Source organism: Schistocerca nitens, chromosome 6 (assembly GCF_023898315.1).
Source record: "Schistocerca nitens isolate TAMUIC-IGC-003100 chromosome 6, iqSchNite1.1, whole genome shotgun sequence".
NCBI classification, from domain to species: domain Eukaryota; kingdom Metazoa; phylum Arthropoda; class Insecta; order Orthoptera; family Acrididae; genus Schistocerca; species Schistocerca nitens.
Genome location: NC_064619.1, coordinates 311,350,978 through 311,376,502, shown reverse-complemented (window position 1 = coordinate 311,376,502; position 25,525 = coordinate 311,350,978). Strand labels below are relative to the sequence as shown.

The 25,525-nt window shown below is 41.7% G+C and overlaps 1 protein-coding gene across 3 annotated transcripts in view; it reads left to right on the top strand.

Annotated features, from left to right (window-relative positions):
• The window catches only part of LOC126262828 (uncharacterized), a 116,809-nt gene extending 96,452 nt beyond the window's left edge, over nucleotides 1–20,357 (top strand). For all 3 annotated transcript variants that reach the window (XM_049959678.1, XM_049959680.1, XM_049959679.1), the window contains 2 exons: nucleotides 2,095–2,192; nucleotides 19,179–20,357. In XM_049959678.1, coding sequence (XP_049815635.1) covers nucleotides 2,095–2,192; nucleotides 19,179–19,199 — 119 coding nt within the window. In that variant the 3' untranslated portion in view covers nucleotides 19,200–20,357. The remainder of the gene's footprint in view (nucleotides 1–2,094; nucleotides 2,193–19,178) is intronic.
• The last annotated feature ends 5,168 nt before the right edge of the window (nucleotides 20,358–25,525 follow it).

Sequence of the window (25,525 nt, the reverse complement as noted above, 5' to 3'; positions counted from 1 at the left end):
ACTTAGAAATGCAAACAGAATATATGGAGTCAGTGATATGGCTCCTAAGATTTATATCCAAAGTCAACGAATCAAGGAGTATATAGTAATGTAAAAGGAATGATGTAAGTGAATGCAGTGTGTGTGTGTGTGTGTGTGTGTGTGTGTGTGTGTGTGTGTGTCATATATATTTTGCATTCACTGTTTTTACTTACATTATTCCTTTCACATTACTGTAAACTCCTTGTTTCATCCACTTTGAAGTGACTTACCTGGTCATGGTGAACAAAACCTTAAAAACCACAAATGTAACAGGGACAAAAAACATTAATGTAAATGACAGGCAGAAGTCCACATGATTTTGTAATGTGAACACAAATAAGAAGGTGTAAAAGCAGGTATTATGTAGAAACAAGTATAGCATGACCAAGAATACGTGCCAAGATCAACAGTGCATAAAATTTCACCAGTATCTAAAATCACCATTACCATCTGGCAAGATGTTTTGGATGCAAACTAAGTATCTCCTATTTTCAAGTTCAGTCTGTTCATTTATGATATGTTGTAGCTGGTTTCTAAACTTGGTATAAATTGTAATCCCATCTAAGTAATCAAGCGGTCTTCCTTTCCTGCTTCGGTGAAGAAATGGTGAAGAATCTTCAGTGTGATTCAACTTGTCTTTGATCATCTGAAGATGGTTCCCAAATGGAGGTCTACAGTTGTCGCTGGGGTTAATGTGTTCACTAAATCTAATGGCAAAACTTCTACATGTTTATCGAAGCCCATTCATACTTTGGTATTCTGAAACTGTCTAGCTATTCTATCAGACACAGATGTGTTACTAGGTAAAGACATGTATAGTGCTTTAACCTCTTCTTCTAAGTCTACCCCTGTAGCTCACTGGTCAAGTTGTCTGGCTGGTATGCCGAGGACCCAGGTTTAATTCTTGATACTGCCATGGATTTTTTTCTTGGTGGGAGGTTTGGAATGGGTTGAACTCAGTCTCACAATGCCAGTTGAGGAGGCACTTGAGTGAGACGTAGCGGCTCCAAGGTTTACAAAGCCAACAACAGCCAGGAGAGCAGTGTGCTGACACCCAACTCTCCATATCCCATCCATGTAACACGATTAGCAGAAGGTGGCATGGCAATCGGTCAAAGGGCCAGAGTGCTGAATCTTTGCTTTCCTTCCTTCTTTCTTTAATGTAAACTCATCAGTTGGCCTGTTGCTGTGTAATTTATTGGCAAATGTTTGTGATGGTTATAGCAAGAAGAACAGTTCCATTTTCGTTTGTTTATTATTGACTTGGTGACATGGTTGATGTATTACAAATACAAATATTTCTCAGTTTATCGCTCGTCATAGATCTCGCAGTCGTGTATAACTCATCTGCCTTTCGCAGTACTTTGTGAAGTTCCAAAATACAACATTGTGTTACTGTTATGATTCCATATTAAATTTAACTATCTGTAACTGGCTGGTGGAGACAGGTCACAGGCCAAAGAATGCAGCTGGTCGTAGCATCTCAAATAAGACAATGACTAGTAAAACATTGTTGTTTCAACATCAATCTTTGTGCCAAGTACAGCTTTACATTATCATCAAGAGTATAATCGTTGTCATGTAACTATCTAACAGAAACATCTGGAGGGGGAAAAAAACCCTTACGGGTACAGCACTACATTGACTTTCAATTACATTAAAAATATGAGGTAACTGGTCTAGATGGTTCAGCTAAAAGGGAGTCACAATGCTTCACAACAGTGCATGTATCTTATGTCACAACACTCATGGTGGACCAAAATTTTCGTTAAGACATTATTCCCTATCTACTGTACTTGAGTAAGGACAGCACCCTCCATATATTTGGCATGTTTGCCACACCATACTCAGCCTTGACAGAAATTGGAAACCTTAAAGCAAGTGGCATATTTGCGTGGGTTTTTAAGAGTACAGTAGGAATGATATTGTAACAGCAGTGTCTTTACTGTCAAAGGCCAGTGGAAATTGCAGAGAAGTGTAACATGAACAGTTTTCAACGTTACTGTATTCTGAGCTATTCACAAATTGTTATGTATTTCCTACTTTGTAACAAGATATTGTTTTTATTTGTAGATCCTTCGCAGCCTGGTTTTCAAAATAATGCGCCTGGAACATTAAACATGAGTTCTGGTTATATGTACAATACACAGCCACCAAATGAGAGGAGAGAGGTAAGTCTTCTTTCATTTTGGCAGTATTTTAGACTTCCCATTAACATTTCTTACTTTCCGTGTACTAGTCGAGAGTAGCTGAGTCAGTAGATTTCAGAGAGCTGTTGTTCATCAAATGAAACAAGTCACTAACTGTTGCAATATTGACACCTTTATGAGGTAGTTGCTCCTCTGTTCACAATATAAAATGACAATGATGTAAAAGTGCATTCTTTAAGAGAGAGAATTATTTTACCAGGTGAACTGTGTAGCTAATTTGTCATTTTAACTACCCCTTCTATAACATTCCTACTGTTTTATATGTACCTTGAGGTAAAAATAAGTATTTAAGATTTGTACTAAATTTCAAATCTCTAAATCACAGAGAATGTGGCTAAATCATACTGATTACTCCATTTCATAATTTTGCTCAGAACTTAAGAGTGTCCATAGCACAATAGACCATTAGCAAATAGCGATAGAAATTAGATAGTAATGTTATGAGAAGGAAAGTTTTGACTCACCATGTAGTGGAGATGTTGAGTCGCAGATAGGCACAACAAAAAGACACTCACAATTAAAGCTTTCGGCCATTAAGGCCTTCGTCAACACTAGACGCATAGAAGTGCACGTGCCCCCCCCCCCTCCCCACCCCCACACACACACATGAACGCGTGAATGCAACTCACACACACAACTGCAGTCTTAGACAGCTGAAACCACACTGTGAGCAGCAGCACCAGTGTATGATGGGAGTGACGACTAGGTGGGGGTAAGGAGGAGGCCGGGGCTGGGAGGGATAGTGTGGTGGCGGTGGCGATGGTGGACAGTGAACTGCTGCAGGTCAGACAGAGGGCAGGGGGGGGGGGGGGGGGGGTGGCTAGCGGAAAAGGAGAGAAATGAAGTGTCAGCCACCCCCACAATACTATCCCTGCCCCAGCCTCCTCCTTACTCCCTCCCAGTCGCCACTCCCATCATGAACTGGTGCTGCTGCTCGCAGTGTGGTTTCAGTTGCCTGAGACTGCAGTCGTGTGGGTGAGTTGCGTCTACATGTGTGCTTGCGCGTGTCCAGTGTTGACAAGGGCCTTAATGGCTGAAAGCTTTAATTGTGAGTGTCTTTTTGGTTGTGCCTAACTGTGGCTCAGTATCTCCTCTATATGGTGAGTAGCAACATTTCTTCTCACAATATTGTTACATTCCATCCTGGATTTTCCATTGTTTGTAGAAATTAGTATGAATTACCACTTTGTTTGGGTTTGTAGAGTTGAAAGAGCTTTGGACACAGTTCAAGCAGTTGATTCAACTTCTGTTAGTTTATTCGAGAATATATTCCTCAAATTTTATTTTGTCAGGATAGTAAGAAATTTTGGATTGAAAGAAGAGGTTGGCCAAGATAATCCGAATCACCAAATCAATTCTTAGCTGTTCCAGAGGAACTTTTCAGATCCTTTAACTGGGTAGTGCAGATAAACTTCGACAACAAATGAAAAAATTTGTTGGTATTAGCGCATTGTGGTCTAACCAGCCTTTGCTTGGAGTGAACAAAATTGAGTATGAGTATGGAGGTTTCAGTGAACAAAATTCTTTATTGTGGTAAGAGTGTCTACTGAACAGATTGGCCAGGCAGTTATTTCCTAAGTTGACTACAAATCTGAACATTTAACTCGTTGGTGAAATGTTCTGAACGTACATGTAACCCAGGAAGAAGCAAGTCAGAAAAATGATCATTGACACTGTATCCCAGAGTGACAGACATAATAATAAGAACATGGAACATACAAAGTAATATAAAAATTCACAAGCCAAAGAACAAACGGTACAAGAGAATGTAGAAACACATAGTGAAACACAGCTCCCCTAGCAGTTGCAGGGTTGCCACATGTTCTGGAAATCAAGGAATTTCAAACCTGTCAGTGAAACAACAGAAATATCAGGGAAATTTGAAAAAAATGAAAACTGGAAAAATCTTGTTTTTTCTCTCAGTAGATAGGATTTTTTTAACTGAGATGTCGGGCATCGTCGCTGGCTGGACGCAGCTGAGTATGTGCGCCAGTTCCCTACTTCCTCATTCTTACTGCTTTTCCCCTTTGTACCACTCTCACTCCCCTCAGCTTGCAGTCAGTTCTGCCACCATTTCTCGCCACTAGCCTAGCAGCTGCCAACGAGAGGCAAGGAGGCATGAGGAGTGGTTTGTTTGGATCTGATTATCAGAGACTGTTGACACAGTGGCTGGAGACGTCAGTCATGTGTGCACGAGTTGTGTCTGAGTGATTTTTTTTCTTTTCTATTTTTTTCTTTTGTGTGTGTGTGTGTGTGTGTGGGGGGGGGGCACACACACACACACACACACACACACACACACACGTTTTCTGACAAAGGCTATGGCTGAAAATTTAGTTGTGAGAATGTGATTGTCTTTTCTACATGTCTATAAGGCTCTGTGATCATCTTTATTGTGAGTTGCTACCTATCCTCATTAGTATTGATTCTCAGAGTATTTGCACAAGTTATCTGTCGCATAGATTGATCACCGCAGTCTTGTTTCATCAACATGGTGTCTGTGACATTTGAATACCTGGCCACATGAGTGGATTTCCACAATGGTCCAAAACCGTAGGCGGTTTCTGCGGTTTTATGTAATGGATCGGGCGTGCCAATATGAAGTCACTCGGTTCCCACTAATGTGCAAGCCATGCCCATCGGATCTAGTCTCATTCATCTGCCCGCAGGTCAGGTCTGACTGTGTGTGGCATAATGTGGTGGATTTTCATGGTTTCTCCAGTGATCCAGGACTGTGGTGCTTCTTGGCAGGCCAGAGGCCACGGGTGGTGGATTTCTGGAATTGCAAATGTCTCACCTCAAGTACATTGTATAGTGTGGTGTTTTATATTCATTTTCTTTATTCTAGTACATTTTGGCACTTCAAAAATAATTTATGTATTGGAAAGTAGGGACGATAAGAAGAAGAAAATTGTGGCAGTTGCTGGCGGTTTGTACGCTATGTGCTCATGTATTTCTCTAAAGAAAAATCACACAATAGCTGTAAAAGAAGAGACAACACAGTGAGTAATAATTGACAATAATGAACGTAGTAGAACCAACATTTAATTGGTGGTCACATTTAGTGTTGGTTTACACAACTCTTCCCTGCCTTATACACTTCTTTCAAGTGGCCTGCCTTTTACTGAGGTTATTTCTGAAATCATTAAAGGTATTTTAAATCTGTCTTTCGACTCCAAGGAAATGTGTATTTTTGTCACCAAATATGTCTCTTTTTTTATTGAAATAAAATGCAACAATGGTCTTAATGAAACACCTATACTATTTGGCTTGCTTTCTCAATCTAAAAACAGATCATTACAAAAGATGTTGATGTTTGTTTGTACTTAAGATTTTTGCTTACACGGGGGAGTTTTTGTCAACTTACGTCTTTACTTATCCATGGAATATCAAAATTTGTCAGGGAAAAATGCTAAAATTTGTCTGGAAATCAGGGAAATAACAGGGAATTGCATTTGCGGAAACTTGTGACAAGGTTTTAGTCTCAGTGCTGCAGGTGGTGGCTCTTCTTTGAACGCGTAAATAAGTTTGACGCAGTTAATGGTGACAAACACAGGCTTGCCAAACACAATGTCTAAATTTAATGTGCTTCATTGTAGGACATGGTACAGGTCACTGTATGGAGGTTGTAATTGTGGGTTAAGACTGTCTGTTCAAAGCATAACTTGTGTGCTGCTTTCCGTAAGTGGCTGCTGTAATTGCCTGGAGGGTGTGGGGAGTCGTATGATGTGATATGGTCTCTTAATTGTTGAAGGAATTCAGACTGATTTTGAGTTGATAACTATAGTGAGCTGGCATCGACAGGTTCCCCAGGAAGAGACGTGGCACTTCACTGTAGACTAATTGAGCAGCCGAGGAGCCCAACACTTGCTTATAAGTTGTTTTTAGGCCTAGGAGAACTATCGGAAGGCTGGAAGTCCAGGGTGTACCACAGCACACGAGTGCTGCCTTTAGGGAATGGTGCCATCTCTCGACCATGCCGTTACTATCGGGCCAGTGGCTAGTAGCTATCCACTGACACGTGTGAGGGGATACTGCAGCGCTGGCATTGAAGGCATGTCTGCGTCCAGTCTCAGCAATCCACCTCCATACGTAACCAGACAGAGTGTTGTGACACAAGATGAGAGGTGGGAAGGGCTCCAGAGTGGCCACTTTTGAAGGCTTATCATCAGAAAGCTGATGGCAGAAAAAGGCGATCTCTTCTTTAGGAGATATCCCAATATACTGTGGCATCTCCTCATGGAATGTCGACGAGTTGCAGTTGCAGTTCTGATGTGGCATCATTGTTGAATGTTGAAGCCCTTATTCCTCCTCTTAAGCATATGGCATTTCCAAAAAGGCAATAGGGCTTACCGCACTTTGGTGATTATGTGCTTGGCGACCACGGGGCGCCAGCCCTCGCAGCACTGCTTCTCTTTCAGTGCTGCTTCTCTCTTCTTCTGTCCTTTTCTCCTCTCTTGGGGAGATGTCTCGTGCCTCCATGGGCTCTTGAAGCTCATTTGCGTCGGTTTACTTGCGGGACTCTTCTCTCTCGTACTGCTCTTTCCCTATACTGTTCTTTCCCTGTATCGCTCTTTCCCTACCCTGCTCTTTTCCTGTATCTCTCTTTCCCTGCTGTTCCTTTCTTTCCCTGTGTTCCTTTCTTTCCCTGTTCTGATCTCTTCTTCCTCTGCTGTGGCGTTTGAGGCCATTCTTTCTTTCCTCCTTTCCTTCTTCTCTTTCCTTCTCCTCCCTGTGTGTGCCTAACGGCCACCCATGCATTGCTGCATGGCAGGAGACTGGGTAATGGGTAATTCCCAGCCCCAGGTTGGCATGTAGAGCCCGCATGTACCCCTTGGTACAGTACAGGCCAGGCCGAGGGAGGGGTGATTGCCTGATATGTTACCTTCCTCTTCTGCCGATTGGTCCCTCCGTCTGTCGTTCGGGAGGTGTGACCTAAGACGAGGACAATCACCTGCTGGAAGGAGCGCACCATCAGAGGTGCTGACAATCTTGGGGGACTTCTTCCCAATGACTGACTTTCCATCTCTTTCTCCGAGTGTTTCCCATAAATGAAAGTGGAATGAGGCTCCTGCCTGAATGTCTCTTCCTGTTGCACCTCGATATCTAGTAGTCTCATGTTTAGACGAAAACCAGACTTTTGCTACTGTTAACACCTTTGTTACAGAGAAAGACGTGGATGGCACCGCCAGCCCTGTGAAGTCGTGCTCTCGTCTCCACATTGGTACTCTGCTTTTTGAAATTGATAGTGCTCTCCAGGCCCAGAAACTACTCAAGGCCCAAATTCTCCATGAACATCCTATAAAAGTGGAGGCTCACAGGACACTTAACTCGTCCCACAGTATTATCTATACCCGGCTGTTGTATGGTTTGACAGAGGACGAAACAACTAATATCTATCGGATCAGGGCATTACTGCTGTTCATAGAGTTATGAAAAATGAAGCTGCCGATTTGGTGCCCACTTGCACATTATTCCTGACTTTCGATCGGTTAACGCTTCCTACCAAGATAAAGGCAGGCTATGAAGTCATCTCTGTGCATCCTTACATTCCCAGTCTGTTGCGGTGTTATAAATGCCACCAGTTCAATCATACCAACACTTCATGTAAAAACGCAGCCAAATGTGTCACTTGTAGCAGGGATGCACACGAAGGCACCTGTCCACCTCCTTCACCCCGCTGCGTTAATTGTCATGGAGACCATGCAGCTTCTTCTCGTTCTTGTCCCGTCTATCAAGACGAGCAGGTTGTTCAGGAGATAAGGGTGAAGGAGAAGGTACCTTTTCCTGTTGCCTGGAAACCGTTGGTGAGCCATAAACAGACTCCCCTTCGTTTGGAAGCTGCAGCACCGTGTTAGCCTCTCCCCATCCCATTAAAAACGTGGCTATGCAAACTTGTGACTTACAGTTCAGTTCGATGGTGGCAAAGGCGCCTCGCCTTCAAGCTGACACTCCGTCTCCCACTTCCCAGGCTATAGATTCTGCTATCCGTTCTTCGCCCTCACTGGTGAAGATGGTTGCAATGCAGCCAGCAAACCATCAATTCAAAAAGGAATATTCCCGGAAACATTTCTTGTGTACCTTGAGTTTGCAGCCATCTGGCTTTTCTGCCATCACCAAAAGTCAAAACAATCATCCAAAGGCAAACCGTCTTCCCCCACAACAACTCGTCAACCCTCTTGGACTCGACGGTCCCTTCCAACTGACTGACACCGGAGAAGCTCCATTGATCCCCCTGAGTTGATGGATGAAGAACCTCCACATGTGGATTCCAGTGGCCGTCCTCGCTCGACAGCTCGCCCCTAAGCAGCCATCGAGGTGAGTGTTTCTTCTTCATTCTCCGGTGTTCCTAAGTTTTATGGCCCTTTTACAATGGAATATCCGTGGCCTTCGGTCTAACAGGGCGGACCTCCAGCTGCTCCTGTGATCACAGTGTCCGTTTGTAGTCTGTCTCCGAGAAACCAAGCTATGTCCTCAAGACCATTTTCCTCTTTTTCCATTTTACTTTGTTAACGGATGGACCTTCCATTTACGGCAGAGATTCCTCTCATGGTGGGGGTCATGCTACTTCTACGAGATGATGTTTGTCATCATTCTATCGCCTTGCACACCCACCTGCAAGCAGTTGCTGCCTGTGTTTTCCTTCCCGAATTTACCTTTTCCCTCTGCACCATTTATATCCCTTTGTCTTCTGCTGTTACTAGGGTGGACCTGATGCAGCTTGTTCCTCAGCTTCCTCCACCCTTTCTGCTCCTCAGTGACACCAGTGCCCATCACACTCTGTGGGGCTCGCCTGTCACCTGCTCGAGAGGTTCTCTTTTGGCAGATCTTCTTAATTATCTTAAATCTCGTGTGCTTTAACACTGGTGAGGCCACGTTTCTCTCTGATTCCATGCATACTTATCCCATGTAGACTTCTCGATCTGCTGTGCTCATTTCACTTGACGTCTCGAATGGTGTGCTCTTTCCGATACTTACTCGAGTGATCATTTCTCTTGTGTGACTCGCCTGTACAATCATACCCCGCCACAGCAGCCCTCTCATTGCAAATTCTCTCTTGCTGACTGAAGGCTATATTACTCCTTGTCAGTCTTTGACCACCGGCCGTTTCCCAGCTGCGGTGATCAGATCGAGAACCTCATGGACGTTATTCTCTCGGCTGCTGAATCCTCTATCCCTCATACCACTACTTCTCCCCATCAGGTCCCGGTCCGGCTGCTGAATCCTCTATCCCTCATACCACTACTTCTCCCCATCAGGTCCTGGTCCCTTGGTGGACTGTGGAGTGCGGCAATGCGATTCGTGCCCGATGACGTGCGCTTAGTGTCTTTCACCATCATTCTAAGTTAACGAACTGCATCCGCTACAATCAACTACGTGTGCAATGCTGTCACACTATTAAGGAGAGCAAGAAAGCCTGCTGGATCTCCTTCACCAGCTCGTTCAATAGATTTACTCCGTCCTCTCTCGTTTGGGGTGGCCTGTGCCGGCTTTCCGGGACTACCACCCACTCCCTGATTTCTGGTCTGACTGTGGCGGGAAACGTCATAGTTGACCCTGTCGATGTTTCCAATGCTTTGGGTCGCTACTTTGCGGTGGTTTCAATCTTCACCCACTACCATCGTCCCTTCCTTCCTTGGAAACAGGCAGAGGAGGCTCATGAAATCTCTTTTCTCTCTTTGAATCGAGAATGCTACAATACTCTTTTCACTATGAGGGAGCTCGAGTGTGCTCTCTCCTCATCCTGGGCTTCTGCTCCTCGGCCTGATACAATCCACGTCCTCGTGCTGCAGAATCTTCCTCCTGTGGGAAAATGCTTTCTCCTCGATACATACAACCATATTTGGACTGACGGTGTATTTCCCACACTTTGGGGTGAAGCTACTATTGTTCCCCTACCTAAGCCTTGTAAAGATAAATCTCTGACTTCCAGCTATCGCCCAGTTTCCCTTACCAGCAGCGTTTGTGAGGTGATGGAACACGTGGTCAATGGTCGATTCATGTGGTGGCTGGAGTCACACCATCTTCTCATTGATGTTTAGTCGGTTTTCCGAAAACGCCGCTCCGCGGTTGATCATCTTGTCACCCTGTCAATAATTTTCTGCAGAAGTGACAAACAGTGGCCATTTTCTTTGATTTGGAGAAAGCCTATGATATCTGTTGGTGGACAGGCATTCTACATACTATGCACACATGGGGCCTCCGTGGTCGTCTTTCCAATTTCATCCGGGAATTTTTAATGGACAGAGTTTTCTAGGTACGTGTGTGTGTTCCTACTTGTCCCACACCTTTTCACAGGAGAACGGGGTGCCTCAGGGCTCTGTACTGAGTGTCGTCCTCTGCGCCATAGCCATCAACCCCATTATGGACTGCCTTCCAGCTGGCATTTCCGGCTCTCTTTTCCTTGACGACTTTGCTATTTATTGCAGCTCTCAGCGGACGTGTTTCCTGCAACGCTGTCTTCAGCATTGTCTGGACCGTCTCTATTCGTGGAGTGTCACAAATGATTTCCGCTTTTCTGTTATCAAATCCATTTGCATCAACTTCTGGCGGTACAAGGTGTTTCTTCCATTGTCCTTGCAACTGGGCCAAAATGCTCTCCCATTTGTGGATGCAACAAAGTTATTAGGGCTTACGTTCGATAGGAAACTCAGTTGGTCACCCCACGTGTCACGTGTCCTACCTGGCTGCACTCTGCACCCGGTCCCTCAGTGTCCTTCGTGTATTGAGTGGTACCTGTGGGGGGGCGGGGGGGTAAGGGGGACTGACCAGACAATCCTCTTCAGCCTATATCGATCTCTTGTCGGCCCCAAGTTGGATTATTTGTCAACTCCTCTGCACGGCCTTCTATCTTACAGCGTCTAAATACAATACACCATTTGGGGATCCGTCTCGCCACTGGTGCCTTCCGTATTAGCCCTGTTGAGAGTCTCTACGCAGAAGCCGGTGAACTACCACTGTCGTACCGGCGCGACATCCTACTCAGTAGGTATGCGTGTCAGCTTTCTTCCGTGCCGGACCACTCAACCTTTGACACTTTTTTTTTTTTTTTTATGACATTCTTGACTGCCAGTACGAGATGTACATTTCTTCTCTGCGGCCTCCCGGCGTCCGCTTTCGTCACTTGCTTCAGCAGCTGCGGTTCGCACTTCCTGCCATTTTCTGAATGGGGGAGAGCCCTTCACCACCTTGGCTTCAGTCACAGGTTTGTGTTCGTTTTGACCTCAGCTCATTCCCAAAGGATTCAACTCCCGAGCTGACCTATTGCTGCAACTTTCTGGAACTTCACTCACAACTTGCTGATAGCGTATTTTTGTACACTGATGGTTTGAAGTCTGCCCATGGCGTTGGCTGTGCTTTTGTCATCGGGGCTGGTAAGTTTCAATACCTGCTTCTCGACCAGTGCACAATTTTTACAGCAGAGCTTTTGCCCTCTATCAGGCTGTTCACTATGTCCGTATGCACCAGCTCACTCGCTGTGTGATCTGCTGTGACTCCCTCAGTGCCCTTCAGGGTCTAGATGATCCTGATCCAGTCCACTCCACCGTTCGACGGATCTAGGATTGCCTCCATTTGTTCCCGGACGGGGGAGCCCAAATGGTGTTCATGTGGGTTCCTGGCCAAGTTGGTTCCCCTGGAAATAACACTGCTGATGCTGCAGCCAAGGCCGCTGTCCATCTTGGTTGGCCCACCTCTTACTCTGTTCCCTCACAAGATATTTTTACTTTTCTCTATCAGTGTATCACGTCACTTTGACATGACCATTCATGGGAACAAACTCAGAGAAGTGAAACCTCTCGCAACAGCCTGGTCGACTACCTCCCAGCCGTCTCGCCGTTTGGAAGTAATGTTAGCTCAGTTGCGAAAAGGGCACTGCTGCTTTAGTCGCCGCCACTTGTTGAGTGACGACCCTGCACCTAGCTGTCCTTTCTGTAGCCAGCCATTAACGGTCAGATATTTCCCGATCCTCTGCCCCTATTTTAGCCACTTACGTTGCCACCTGCTTTGCCAGACATTTTAGCAGATGACGTATGAGCTGTGGCTCGCATTTTAAGTTTTTTAAAAGTAGTAATATGCAAAAGAGATTTGATTTCTACCTGGTGACTCTGGTTTCTCGTCGATGTCCTTTAGATACTCTTCCATAACGTCTTGATGCTTTAGATTTGTTTTTCCTTCCTTTTTGTATTGAGCCTCGCAACGGTTTTTTCCCCTTGCGGTCCCAGCATTCTCTGGTTCTTTACTGGGTGCTTATGACCTTAGATGTTTTGCGCCCGAAAACCCCACACACAGAAAAAAAAAAGAAAGAAATCGCCGCTGACATTAGAGAGACAGCTACTATGTTATCAGTGCCAGAAATGCGCCTTAAGTCCGTAGTGGCTTATAACCTGCAGATAATTGTACTGGTGGGGAGAACAGTTCATGCTGTAATGCGTAGAGCATTGGTTTGTGATCCGTGTGGGTTGTGAATGTCCTTACTTCTATTTGTGGACAGAAGTATTTGACTGCCACTTATACAGCTGAGAGTTCACAGTTGCACTCCACTTACACTGATACGAAAACTTGTGGGAAAAATATGGGAGCGATTGCCATGAATCTTCTGACCATTGTCGGAGTACTGTGCTGACTTGCTGGTTTGCGTAAACGGCTGTTCAATGGCTCTTGTAGTACCAGTGCATGGGGTGTCAGCAGTTAAATTTTAGCATGCATAAAAAATGCCGTAATTCATCAATTATCATCAGCCGTGGTATTTTTAGGATTGCTTCTACCTTTTCTGTCAGCGGAAGCAAGCCTGTAAATGAAATTTGGTGGCCTATGAACGTCACCTGTCTGTACACACACACACACACACACACACACACACACACACACACACACACACACTTGGCCACATTCAACACAGTGCTAAAGTGTTTGAGGCACTTTAATATTTAATGTAGTTCCGTAATCTAAACATCATAAATTTACTTTTAAAAAGTTTGAATTGAATGATTATATCAGTGTCTTAGGAATGTCCTCTCCTGTCACAGGTATCTGCGTATATGCTTTGGCGTAGTCAAATATACTAAATACTGTCACACCCTGTCGCATGTAATTGTGTTACAGTGGTACAGGATAGCAGTCAGGCACGGTTTGTGCATTGAGTGTGCGGTAGTTGTTGCTTGGGTGCCAGGGTGCTCCTTTCTTCGGGAGAAGATGATAGGCGGACAACCACAGGCTATTTGATGGCCGGATTTGCCTTATTTAAGCATCGCATGGAATTTCACTTTCGTGATGGCCAAACGATTAAGTGCCAGTCTGCTGGGCTACAAGACACTGGTGGACCATATGTGGTTTCTATGTGGTGCACTGTGTTGTGCGCCATGTGTGTAGATGCTCCTGATTGTGCAGCGTACTACTCATCACATGTCTGTATTAGCATGGCTCTATGCACCAATGTGTCGCGGTGAAAACCTGCTTCCACCATCCTGATAATGTTGTCAACCTGCATGATGTTGGCTACATCTCGTAAAATATGATAATGGGCTGGAAGATCAGCTTCTATTATCGGCTCTGTAACTTCGGCAATGGTAAAGTCCCACTTAAACAGGTGGTGCAGTCCCTAATTTAAGTCTGTCCACCATGTAGACGGATGAGTTGTTCACGGCAGGTAAACAGAATGCTGTCTGTGGTCCACAGTGGTGGACTGAAGTTCTTGGCAGGATTTTGAGCCTGAACTGGTGTTTATCGGATACTTCTGATCGGATCTCCTATCACTAACAAACAGGAGCCGTGACTATGTTGGGCAGTCGATTACACCTACTACCAGCTGCCACTGGCATTTGGGTACGAACATAGTGTTGTACATTCATGTGCATGGTTGCTGAACCTATGGTGGTACCAGCATACAGGATGTTCCATGTTTGACAACAAAGCATTTGTTAGAAATTGGCTTCTGTACCTTCAGTGATTACACTCTCTACCTTTCCTGAGACAGTAGTGCACCGATCTGTGTATGTAGCATGTCTACTTTCACTTTCAGCCTATTGAAATCTGTGCACACAACTGTTGGTGCCACTGTCATACTACTGCCTGGCACTGTCCCTGCATTAACCTGTGCAGGTGCCATGGCCTCTTGAGTCTGATCTACGAGCTCCCCAGTGATATTTTCTCTGCAACACCTTGATCACTTCGACATGTGGTGGTAGTCGACTGCTCCATAGGGTGCCTAGTAGGTTGTCAGGGTCAGTAAGTGTATCAGATTTGCTTTGCAAATGATGCAGATATTGCAATGACTTACAATCACTGATGTCTTCTTCCATTAGTACCTGTCTGATTCACTCTTCATGTGATGCAGTGACTTTCCAGATTCATTCCAGTTTAAGCTTTTCGTAGGGATTTTCGTGTGGCGCCACAGTGATCGCTGCTTGTACCTCTACAGCGTAGAGGACGAATTTTGTCAAGCTGGGTGTAAGTCCCGAGTAACTAAAATTGGCTTTGGCATAAGCAAACCATAGGATCAGGTTGTTGGCCAGAATGGATGTAAATGGACCGTTAGTCTGGACACTGTCGGCATATCTCTCTCTCTCTCTCTCTCTCTCTCTCTCTCTCTCTCTCTCTCTCTCTCTCTCTCACACACACACACACACACACACACACACACACACAGAACATTTCACCCCTGAACACATAACGTCGCCGATTGGTGCGAAGTTCGTAGCTTACGATTACAAACTCAATTAAGAAAATTTAAAAAGGAATCATAATAAGTATGAAATAATGTATATGCAACAGATAAAATTATAAAATACCAAATTAACGACAAAGTAGTAGAAACAGTTGAGGTCAAACGACGACTGGAAGCACTGTACAAGTAGTAAACACAGGAGTAAAAATGGCCTGGAGTGGTTTTGGTAAACTAAATAAATGTTTTCAAAAGTATACGGGTGATTTTGAAATGAAAATTATTCAGTGTACTTTTGTTACCAGTTTTAACTTGATATATGCACTTACAATCAAACAACTATTCAAGAACTGGGAGCAGCTCAACAAGCAATGAAGAGATGCCTGTTTGAAATAACTAGGAGAAACAGGAAAGCAAACAAAAATGTTGTGGAATAAAGGGCATGGAAGACATAACTACAGCTGTAATGAAAAGGAAATGGGATCTTGGAGTCAGCCTAATGGACTGAAGATGGATCAAGGAAGTTCTTTTCTGGGTTCCAAGCGACGTAAAATATGGATTAATGGCCTATGGAAGGTGGGCAGATAATACTAGTAAACATTTAGGAATGCAGAGGTGGCATTTATCCAGCAGTGCATTTCAAATGTCTGATGATAACGGTTGCCTCGTCAGGAAAGAGGGAAGGAGAGGGAAAGACGAAAGGATTTGGGTTTTAAGGGAGAGGGTAAGGAGTCATTCCAATCCCGGGAGCGGAAAGACTTACCTTAGGGGGAAAAAAGGACGGGTATACGCGCGCGCGCGCGCGCGCGCACACACACACGCGCGCACACACACACACACACACACACACACACACACACACACACAAGCAGACATATACAGAGGCAACCTCTTTGCCTCTTTGCGCTATATGGTGAATAGCAACTATCCTTTTCATAATATTGTTACATTCCATCCTGGATTTTCCATTGTTATATATAAGAATTCCATAACTACAGTGGTTACAGTAGAGACTTGACTATCCATGGTCATCTCTTTGTAGTCCATGCTATCCAACCTACTAATTTAATTTTGTAGTAATACTTCTCTGTGATAAAATGATGATTAATATATTGTGCATACTGTACTTTCCCAAAGGTTTAGCAAGTGGCTGCTGGCTTCAATGCTGTGTGGCATTTCAAAATTTTGTGATTCTAACACACCTGGAGTCACAATTATAAGCTACATAGTGTATTGTTAATATCGAATAAATTACTGGAACCACTCTTAAACAAACAAAACTTAAGAGGGCCTCATCCAGTGCTCATGAACAACAACAAATACAAATAGGGAGCATCTCCGTTGGCAACGCTGTTTTCTTTGTTTCTTTGGTTGCATATCAGACGTCCAGAGTGCATGCATTGTTAAATTGTTGTTTTGTGCAGTAAAATGTGTGGTAAACAGAAAAAAAAACTTGTAGTGACTATGGGTCAGAAATTATGTGCTGTAATTCAATTGGTTTCTGGGATAACAGCAAAAACTAGAATTAGGGGTAGGAAACTGGAGACTGGAAGAATAAATGGAGCAACAGTTGAAAAGTGGTGTGCTTCCCAAGCTAGTAAAAATGGAACAAAAGTAAGGAAAACAGTGTTGACAGGTAAGCATGAAAAAGTTGAAGCTTTATTTGATGGCATGAAAATCTAAGAGGGAAAAGTTTGACTGTCCATGGGCCAATATTGCAGGAAAAAGCATTGCAATTTTAGTTGCAAATAGAAACAGAGATTCAGAATTTATTGCCAGTGACGGATGGTTGGATTGGTGGAAAAAAATATTCTGTATTTGCCAGATTACCATTAGCGGAGAGGCTTTATCTGCTGACAAAGAGGCTGTGTCACTGTTGAAAGATTATCTTTTGATGCTAGTTGACAAGCAGGGATTTTCTGGTGAACAGTTGTACAAATATGATGAGAGTGGTTTAACTTAAAAGGTGCTCTCTGGAAAATACCTCCTTCAAAAAAGAAAACTGCAACACCTTGGTAAAAACAAAAAATTGAGTCATGAGTTAACTTTGTTGGCTTGCGGTAACTATAAGCTTACATTACCTAGAATTTTCAAAGACCTGAAAAATCTGGAATCACTGTCCATACAGTACTCTCATCAGAAGAAAGCAATGATGATGAATTCAGAAATCTTTAAAATATGGTTCCAAAAGGAATTCGTGCCAACTGTAGAGAGCATCTTACCAAGGAAAGCTTTGCTGCTTTTTGATAACACACCTTCAAATCCTGCCAGTGACAAACTCACAGGTGGAGATATCAGAGCATTATCTTAATTATCTTTACCACGAAATATGACCACTCTTCATCACCCGATGGACCAAGGCATCCTTGAAATGCTAAAGAAGAAATATCATCACCTTCTTCTCATTTGGTTGATGTCAGTGATTCATAATAATAAAGGCTCTGTGTAACCATTGTGGAGAGAATTGACTTACTAGATCTCATGAGATGGGTAGCCGAAGCGTAGGAAGAGATTCCAAACATATTGCTTGTAAGGTCTTGGAAAATTCTGTTGTACCATGAAGGTGACATTTTAACTTTGAATTCATGTGTGAAACTAAAGTCAAAAATGGAAATGATGATATTGTTTTGTCGCTCGAGGATTTACTGGGCTGAAAAAGTTAGTTCAGAGGACATCACAGAATGGATGGCAAATGATGAAGTTGATGAATTAACTGACAACAGTATTGTCAAAATGGTGATGCAGCAGGAAGTAAAAGAAGAGGATGAGGCAGACTTAGATGACAGGAGAAATCCCACCTGACATTCGGAAGGGTTCAGGTTGTTTCAGGCAGTTCTGTATTACATTATTGAGCAGGAGGAAGCATTGCCAGCTGACATCATATGTTTGGAGAAGGATATTGCAGCACAGAAGATGGGTAAAGGATGGAAACAGTCATCTGTTAAACACGTTTTTAAAACCTCAAACCTGTTAAGTTTTATCTTTTTTGTTGGACCACACACACCTCTAGCCCATCTTCCACTTACGCCACAGCATCAATGTGCACGGCTTGACTTGTGCTGTTAGAGCATCACTTGGAAGATGGAATGGCACGCCGTGGTCTTCAGCAATGAAAGCAGATTCTGCCTGCAAACAAATGATAATCATTTATGCAAATAAGGTAGACCTAGTGAGCATTCGTCCAAGACACACTGGCCCCACCCCAGGCCTTATAGTCTCAGTTGTGGTAAGCTACAATTCTTGTTCACCTTTTGTGTTTCTGGAGGGAACAATAACCAGCACTAAGTTCGTGCAGAATGTTGTTAGACCCATCCTTTTGATGGTCCTGCAACTGGAAAGTGATGTGTTGTTCCAACAGGATAATGCTTGCCCACACAGTGGCCTTGAAACTCAACATGCAGCAACTTTCCTGGCCAGCACATTCTCCAGACTTGTCTCCAATTGAGCACTTGTGGGATATGATGGGACAAGAAGTGACTCGTATGTCTCGTCAACTAACAGCTCTTACCAAACGACCTGCACATGTCGAGCAGGGATGGAATAATGTTATTCCAGCACAGTATTCTCCATCTGTATGATCGACTGGATGCCAGGGATGGTACATCATGTACAACAGCAGTGTTTCAGTGTGAGCCAATACCTGGTACCTCTGAACCGCTTGTGCTATTGATCTGTAAATTTAATCATTTCATGTACTCCATCTGCACTATTTCAACAGTAAATCGTTAGTGAATTGGAAACCTCTACAGTATGTACTACCCCCCCCCCCTCCTCCTCCCCAAGCAGTGTATTAGGTAGGAAGTCAGAAAGTGTAATAAAATTGGGCTTTGGATAAAAAAAATTGTTTTTTGAATGATACGGCTGTGTAGGAAGAGAAAATTTGTTGAACTCCGGTCTATCCAGCTTTTTTTGTTTTCTAGCTTGACCTTCCGCCACATTAGACCAGATAGTAAAGACCCTACCGTACTTTTAAAACAATGACAATTGATCAGTAGCTCAGTGAGAATAACTAGTTTCCTCTTTCCACGTTCTCCAAATTTTTTGCAAACTACTACTTTCTACCTCCCACTTTTGTGTCTCATGTTCTCCCCTCTCACACACACCCCTTGCCCATCCCTCATTGAACCTCCTCATGTCCACTCTAATTCACCACTCTACTCAGAATCTGGATTGCTATAATGCAATGTTCTGTAGTGAAAATATTTTTTTGGAAGAAATTCGAAAATGTAGAACAAATTCTTTAAATGCGAGATTAACTTGTAGTCTTACTTGAGTTTCTCTCATAGGTACACCAATGGAAGTACTGATATGCTGAATGAAGGTGCCTTACCAGAGATTCTGGAGAATCTGCTAAATAGAAGATCCATCCATTGTGATAATACTGCTGAAGTAATGTAAGCTGTTAGCAGGAAATAGTGTTTCTTTGACTGAAGTGACTGATTATTTTAGATAGAGCTTGAAATATCATAGATATTTTTTTGTGAAAGATGTAAGATAATGTGTTTAGAAGACTCGTCAATCATCGATTCACACACTGAAAGTGTTTTGTGTAATAATGTTTGTTGTACACATTGGTATCAGCTGACAAAATGTTTTCTGTGATAGGCATTGGTATACAGTTGTATATGGAAATGCCAAAAGCTCACGAAACAAAAATTTTATGGAGTTATGACTTTGTAATTATTTAGGATCTTTGTGCTACATTTGTATTATAAATGTTTGTGGTTCAGTAATAAGAAAGCACTGGTACTCGCTGTGGAGTCAAGATAAATTAATTGTATTTGATTATTCTATCTCATAATTTCTTGACTTAACTATACCAATAGATTTTAAACTTTGCACAGTGTCTTTCTAGTTTTTTCTCCTTGATTTGTGGCTGATAAAGTACCTGACAGAATTCTTTCCTTGAAGGCACTGATAATGGCAGTGTTGGCTAAAATGTTAATAATGATGAAACCCACATTAGATCAGCCATTAATGTTGGGATATTGATTGTCGGAATGTTTATTTAAATTTACTTACCCAAAAATGTAATAATGTTCATAAAGCTGTTTTCATATGGATGGGTTAAAAATGAAAAAAAGCAAATAAAGACAACTGGAAAGCTACACTTCTTTGCTGAATGAAATGCTGTGCTGACAACGTAGTAAATTACCATACATTTGGGACGAAGACTGAGAAATGTTAGGAAGTGATAATGTATTAACAAATTTTTAGTAGCCTAACAATTTGAAACAATGAAGCACTTCCTTATTTTTCCATTAAGTGTCACTTTTGCCATTCACTGTTGTAATATCTCTTGTATCCTGTGTAAGGAGATAAGTGTTAATATCTTGTTATTACTTTACTTTCCATCAGAAGTGGACTTCAAATGTATTTTGGTTAAGTTGTTGGTTTTTACTATACTGAATATGATATTACAATCATATTTATTGTTATATCTATTAAAGAAACGAAAACATTAACAGTGTTCAAAACAATTTTAATTGCCTACTCCGTTACTGTTATTTGAAATGAAAAATTGTGTGATTGTTGACACATTTCTTTGAGCTGATAAGAGTTTAATGTATATTACCATATATACCCTTTCTACTGTCAGCAACTTATAGGTTTTATTTATGGACAGACATGTGATGTCGTGAGCATTTACTAATTCATTAGACAAAAAATTGCAGGCAACTGGTATATTTTGTGATCTGTCAAAGACATTTGACTTTGTAAATCACAATATCCTTTTAAGTAAATTAGAATATTATGGTGTAACAAGAAATTCTGCAAAGTGGTTCAAATCTTATATCTCTGGTGGGAAACAGAGGGTGTTACTAGGAAAGAGACATGTATTAAGCTATCAGGCATCACCCAACTGGTAACTAATAACATGTGGGGTCCCACAAGGTTCCTTTCTAGGGCCCTTACTTTTTCTTGTGTATATCAATGACCTTTCATCAGTAACATTACCAGATGACAAGTTCGTTTTGTTTGCCAATGATGCAAACATTGCAATAAATAGCAAATCAAGTGTAGTCTTAGAAAGATTAGCTAATAAAATATTTGTGGACATTAATCACTGGTTCCTAGCCAATTCTTTGTCACTAAACTTTGAAAAAAAACACACTACATGCAGTTCTGAACTTGTAAGGGGCGTCCCATGAGTATGTGCCTAAAATAGGATGACAAGCAGATAGAAGTAGTGGACAGTGTTAAATTCTTGGGATTACAGCGTGATAATAAATTCAACTGGGAGGAACACACCACAGAACTGCTGAAGCGTCTTAACAAATCTCTATTTGCAATGCGAATTGCGTCAGACATAGGGAACTTTAAAAATGAAAAAGCTGGCATACTATGCTTACTTTCATTCCATAATGTCATATGGTATTATTTTTGGGGTAATTCATCAAGCCAAGCTAAAGTTTTCCGGGCACAAAAACGTGCAGTAAGAGTTATATGTGGTGTGAACTCAAGAACATCTTGCAGAAGCCTGTTTAGGGAACTAGGGATACTAACTACTGCTTCCCAATATATTTATTCCTTAATGAACTGTGTCATTAAAAATATATCACTTTTTCAAACCAACAGCTCAATTCGTGAAATCAATACTAGAAATAAGAATAATCTTCACAAGGATTTAAAGCCACTTAACTCTTGTACAAAAAGGTGTGCATAATTCAGGAACACACACTTTCAATAAATTGCCAGCAGCCATAAAAAGCTTAACAACCAATGAAATTCAGTTTAATAGAAGCCTAAAGGATTTATTGGTGGCCAACTCCTCCTACTCCATTGATGAATTTCTCAGTATAACCAACTGATTTGTGTGTGTGTGTGTGTGTGTGTGTGTGTGTGTGTGTGTGTGTGTGTGTGTGTGTGTGTGTGTGTGTGTAAGTACAATCTAACTTCTGCACCATTTCAGTGTAGTAATTTGTTCATTGTAAATAAGTATTATAGTAATTCTATTACATGTTTATTACCTTATAAATAAAAAAACTTTTTTTTATTTTAAATTCAGTGCATTAGTGCTTGTAAAATGATTCTTTCATATAGTGTTCATTAAAAAGACGACGATAATTCCACTTGGGACCTGTGGAATGGTACATTAGCTTATTTGTTTGATTTGCAAGTATTTATCATGTATTATTGTTTTTCTGATGTGTTCTACATCCTGGAGGACCACCTCACTACGGGTCAATTGGAATGTAAGTAAATCTAATCTAATCTAATCATGAGATTATTCTTCACAGCCTCAATTTTCATCAGTTGCGTTTCATATAACATTATGGGTTAAAATTAGATGGTTTGTTCAATAGGGCCATAGCTAATGTTCTTTTCCTACTGACTTGACACTGCCTTAAATATCAATCTTCCTTCATTTCACTTTTCATGAACATTATAGGTAAAACAGGAAATGAACACAGTCAGCATAGTATATTTTCCCATATTGTTTTCTTTCCTGCTAGGGTTTTTGTTACTTAATTTTAGAACACAGAAAATATGTGGTAATAAATTGTGTGGAGGCCTTTGAGACTGTAATCCTACACACGGTTGTGCCACTGTATGCTCCTAAAATTTGAAGGCACTCTGTTTATAACCCTCAACACTGTGCTGCTTGTGCAGAAGTGCCCTATGGCTCATTAATTCAATTGCATTATGGGTTGCTTTTTTGTCAAAGCAAGGTCACAAACTGAAATACACTTAGAGTTTTGCTAATCTGACCCTTTCGTGCACATATGGGTGCCGAATTATTGATCGGGTCTTCTTCTTCTTCTTAGCACGCCTGTCCGCCTTGGACATTGGCGATCATCATGCCTATTCTGCCTTTATCAGTTGCAATGCGAAACAGTTCTTCAGAGCTGATATTAAACCAAGGGCTAAGGTTGTCAAGCCAAGAAATTCTTCTTCATCCTGGAGGTCTCTTTCCTTTGATTTCTCCTTGCAGGATACATTGAAGCAGTTCATATCTTTCTTGATTCCTCATGAAGTGGCCAAGGTATTGTAGTTTGCGACACTAGATGATGTTGATCAACTCTGGGCGTTTGTTTACTCGAAGTAGAACCTCAACGTTGTCACTTTTTGGGTCCATGATATTCTCAACATTATGTCTGAAATTGATTTGAAAAACATAGGGTATATACTTTATTAAACCCAAAATTTAATTCATTTTCCAAGAAAACTTCGTCCTTGAGTGTGTATACAATAGTATCATTCACTTTGAAACATATCCCAAATTTTTAATTGTTGCAATGATGATATACCTTATCAAGCAACTCCCTTACAAGCATTACATTGGTTTTAAATTTATCTGGTTGTTGGATAATGTATTTCAGGAAGACATCTGCAGCTTCAGCACCAGCAGTGTGAGGAATCTCCACCCTCTTTCCCCCCTATGTCCTTTTCTTCATCACTTTCATCAATACTTTCCTGCCGGGTTTTGTTTATTTCTTTGTGTGTTAAAGTTTGACCAGTCTCACAATTTTCCTCATTCAGTCACTTAGCAGCCTCTTCGTCATCAGTGTCTTGTCCTCCTGGGGGACCATGTCAGTGTACAAAGTATCAGCAATTGATTCCAAAGTGACTCACTCATAGCTTTCGCTCAGTGTTGGATCCAACATTGCATCAGTAGGTCACACTTTTCTCTAGCTCTTCATTATGGTAGTGCCCTCCACTTCATCCCATGCTTCAGCAGCTTGGAAAATATTGTCATGTTAAGTTGATTGCTTTCCTCATCTTCACATTTGTTCAGCAAGGTGATAAGATGCATGTGTCAATAATGACGTTTGATTCCAAAATCCCCAGGTCCATGCTTTGAATTAGGGTGCTGTTACATTGGGTGGAAGAAAGAGTGCTTGTATACCATTTGATTTTAAAGTCACATCAGAAGGATGACTGGGAGGATTAACAATAACAATGATAGCTTTCAGTGGAAGCTTTTTCTTCTTTAGCTCTTTTCCCCTTGCAGATATAGATGTTTGGTAGAACCACCAAGAAAATATTTGTCAATTCATTCACACATTCTTCTGAGTGCAGTATTGCACTGGCAGTCTACTTGTGTCAATATGTCCAACGCAACATAGATGTTGGGATTTCCAGTCACCATGAGTAGTAGTTTATGTCTCCCATTTGTGTTACAACATGCTATTAATGTTTTGTGCTGTTTGTTTTTTGCTTGTACCCACAAGCTTCCAATTAGATCTTGGCAGCTAATGTTCTTGAAGGAAGCATCTTCTAAAAGAGTCCGGTTTCAGTAGCAGTGCAGAAGGCATCAGCAATTAAATCATCTTCCTCTGTTGTCTTCTGTATCTTGCTTACAAACTCACCTGCATCTTTTTCATTAGCGAAGCAACTTTTCCTGTTTACTGTCAGCTTCCAAATGCCATGTTGTTTTTTCCAGTTTGATAGCCAATCCGTACTGGTGCAAACAGGGTACTAGGTTAAGTTGTTCATTAAATGCAGGTGCCTTTTCCTTTTTTATTGGGCTACTGACTGGAATTTCCATACTGCATTGCTGTATGTACCATCTGTAAATACTGACATTCGATTCTTCATTCTCAGTCTTTCACATAACCTTCCATTTTCCACTCGGCAGCAATGGCTTTCTGCGAAGAACGTCGGTTCAACTAATGTAAAATTTTGAGTTCCTGCATGAGGTCTAACATAACACTTTTGCTTTCAGAAGCTGTGATACCTAACTGTAAAGAATGCCATAATTTCAAATATGTATACCACTGTTTAACTTTGTAATTCACAAGCAACTTTATTGCCCACAATAATTCATTGTTGTGCACCACTTCGGATGTGAGTCAGGTTATTGTGGGGCTGAATTTGCTAGAGCTTAGTGTACTGCCAATCTAAATAAAATACAAATGCAATATCCACTCAGATTCTACATTCCATGTGAAACACTTTAAAATTAAGTATTTCCTGGTGAGGAATGGAATAAAAAAGAGAAATATGTCCGGAGAAAAGATTCCAATATAATTGGCACTTTCGAATTTCTCGCCAAATAGGCAAGAGACTTTCCATGTATTCCAATACAGTGCTACATGAATTACAGTGGAATGTCTGGTGAGTTAGTAACACAGTGTAAAAGTTAGTTCCAGAATAGTGGTTGAGAGTGTAGTTGGGGCAAACAAGAAACCTTCAACCAAAAGAATTTGACCATAAGCATTATGTACTAAAGTGCTGAAATGTTAGAACACAGTAAAAAATGAATAAGTGACATTGCTTGCCTTCCATGTTGCTTTAATTTTTTTTTCTTTGTATGGTTATAGTATTATTTTAAATATTTGATACAGTATAACCACTTCATCTGTTATTAAAATGATTATCTCTTAGACTATAATTTGTATCCCTCATTTTTAGCATAGTGCCACATTTGTCTGGTAATTTGTTTATTAATGGCAATGTTTATTGATATTGACACTCCACCAATGTGTCATTTGTCAAAAAAGTTTGTTGTGTCTGGTGAAATTGAGGTACACTTAAGGTTAAAAAAGCACTGTCCAAATGACCATGCTACTCTACACTTATAATGCAGGTTGCCATCAGTACACTTGAGTTAGAGGAGCAGTATATAATTTTTTTCTGTCATCTGTAATCAAGCTGGAAATGTTCACGACAAAACACACTTACAATT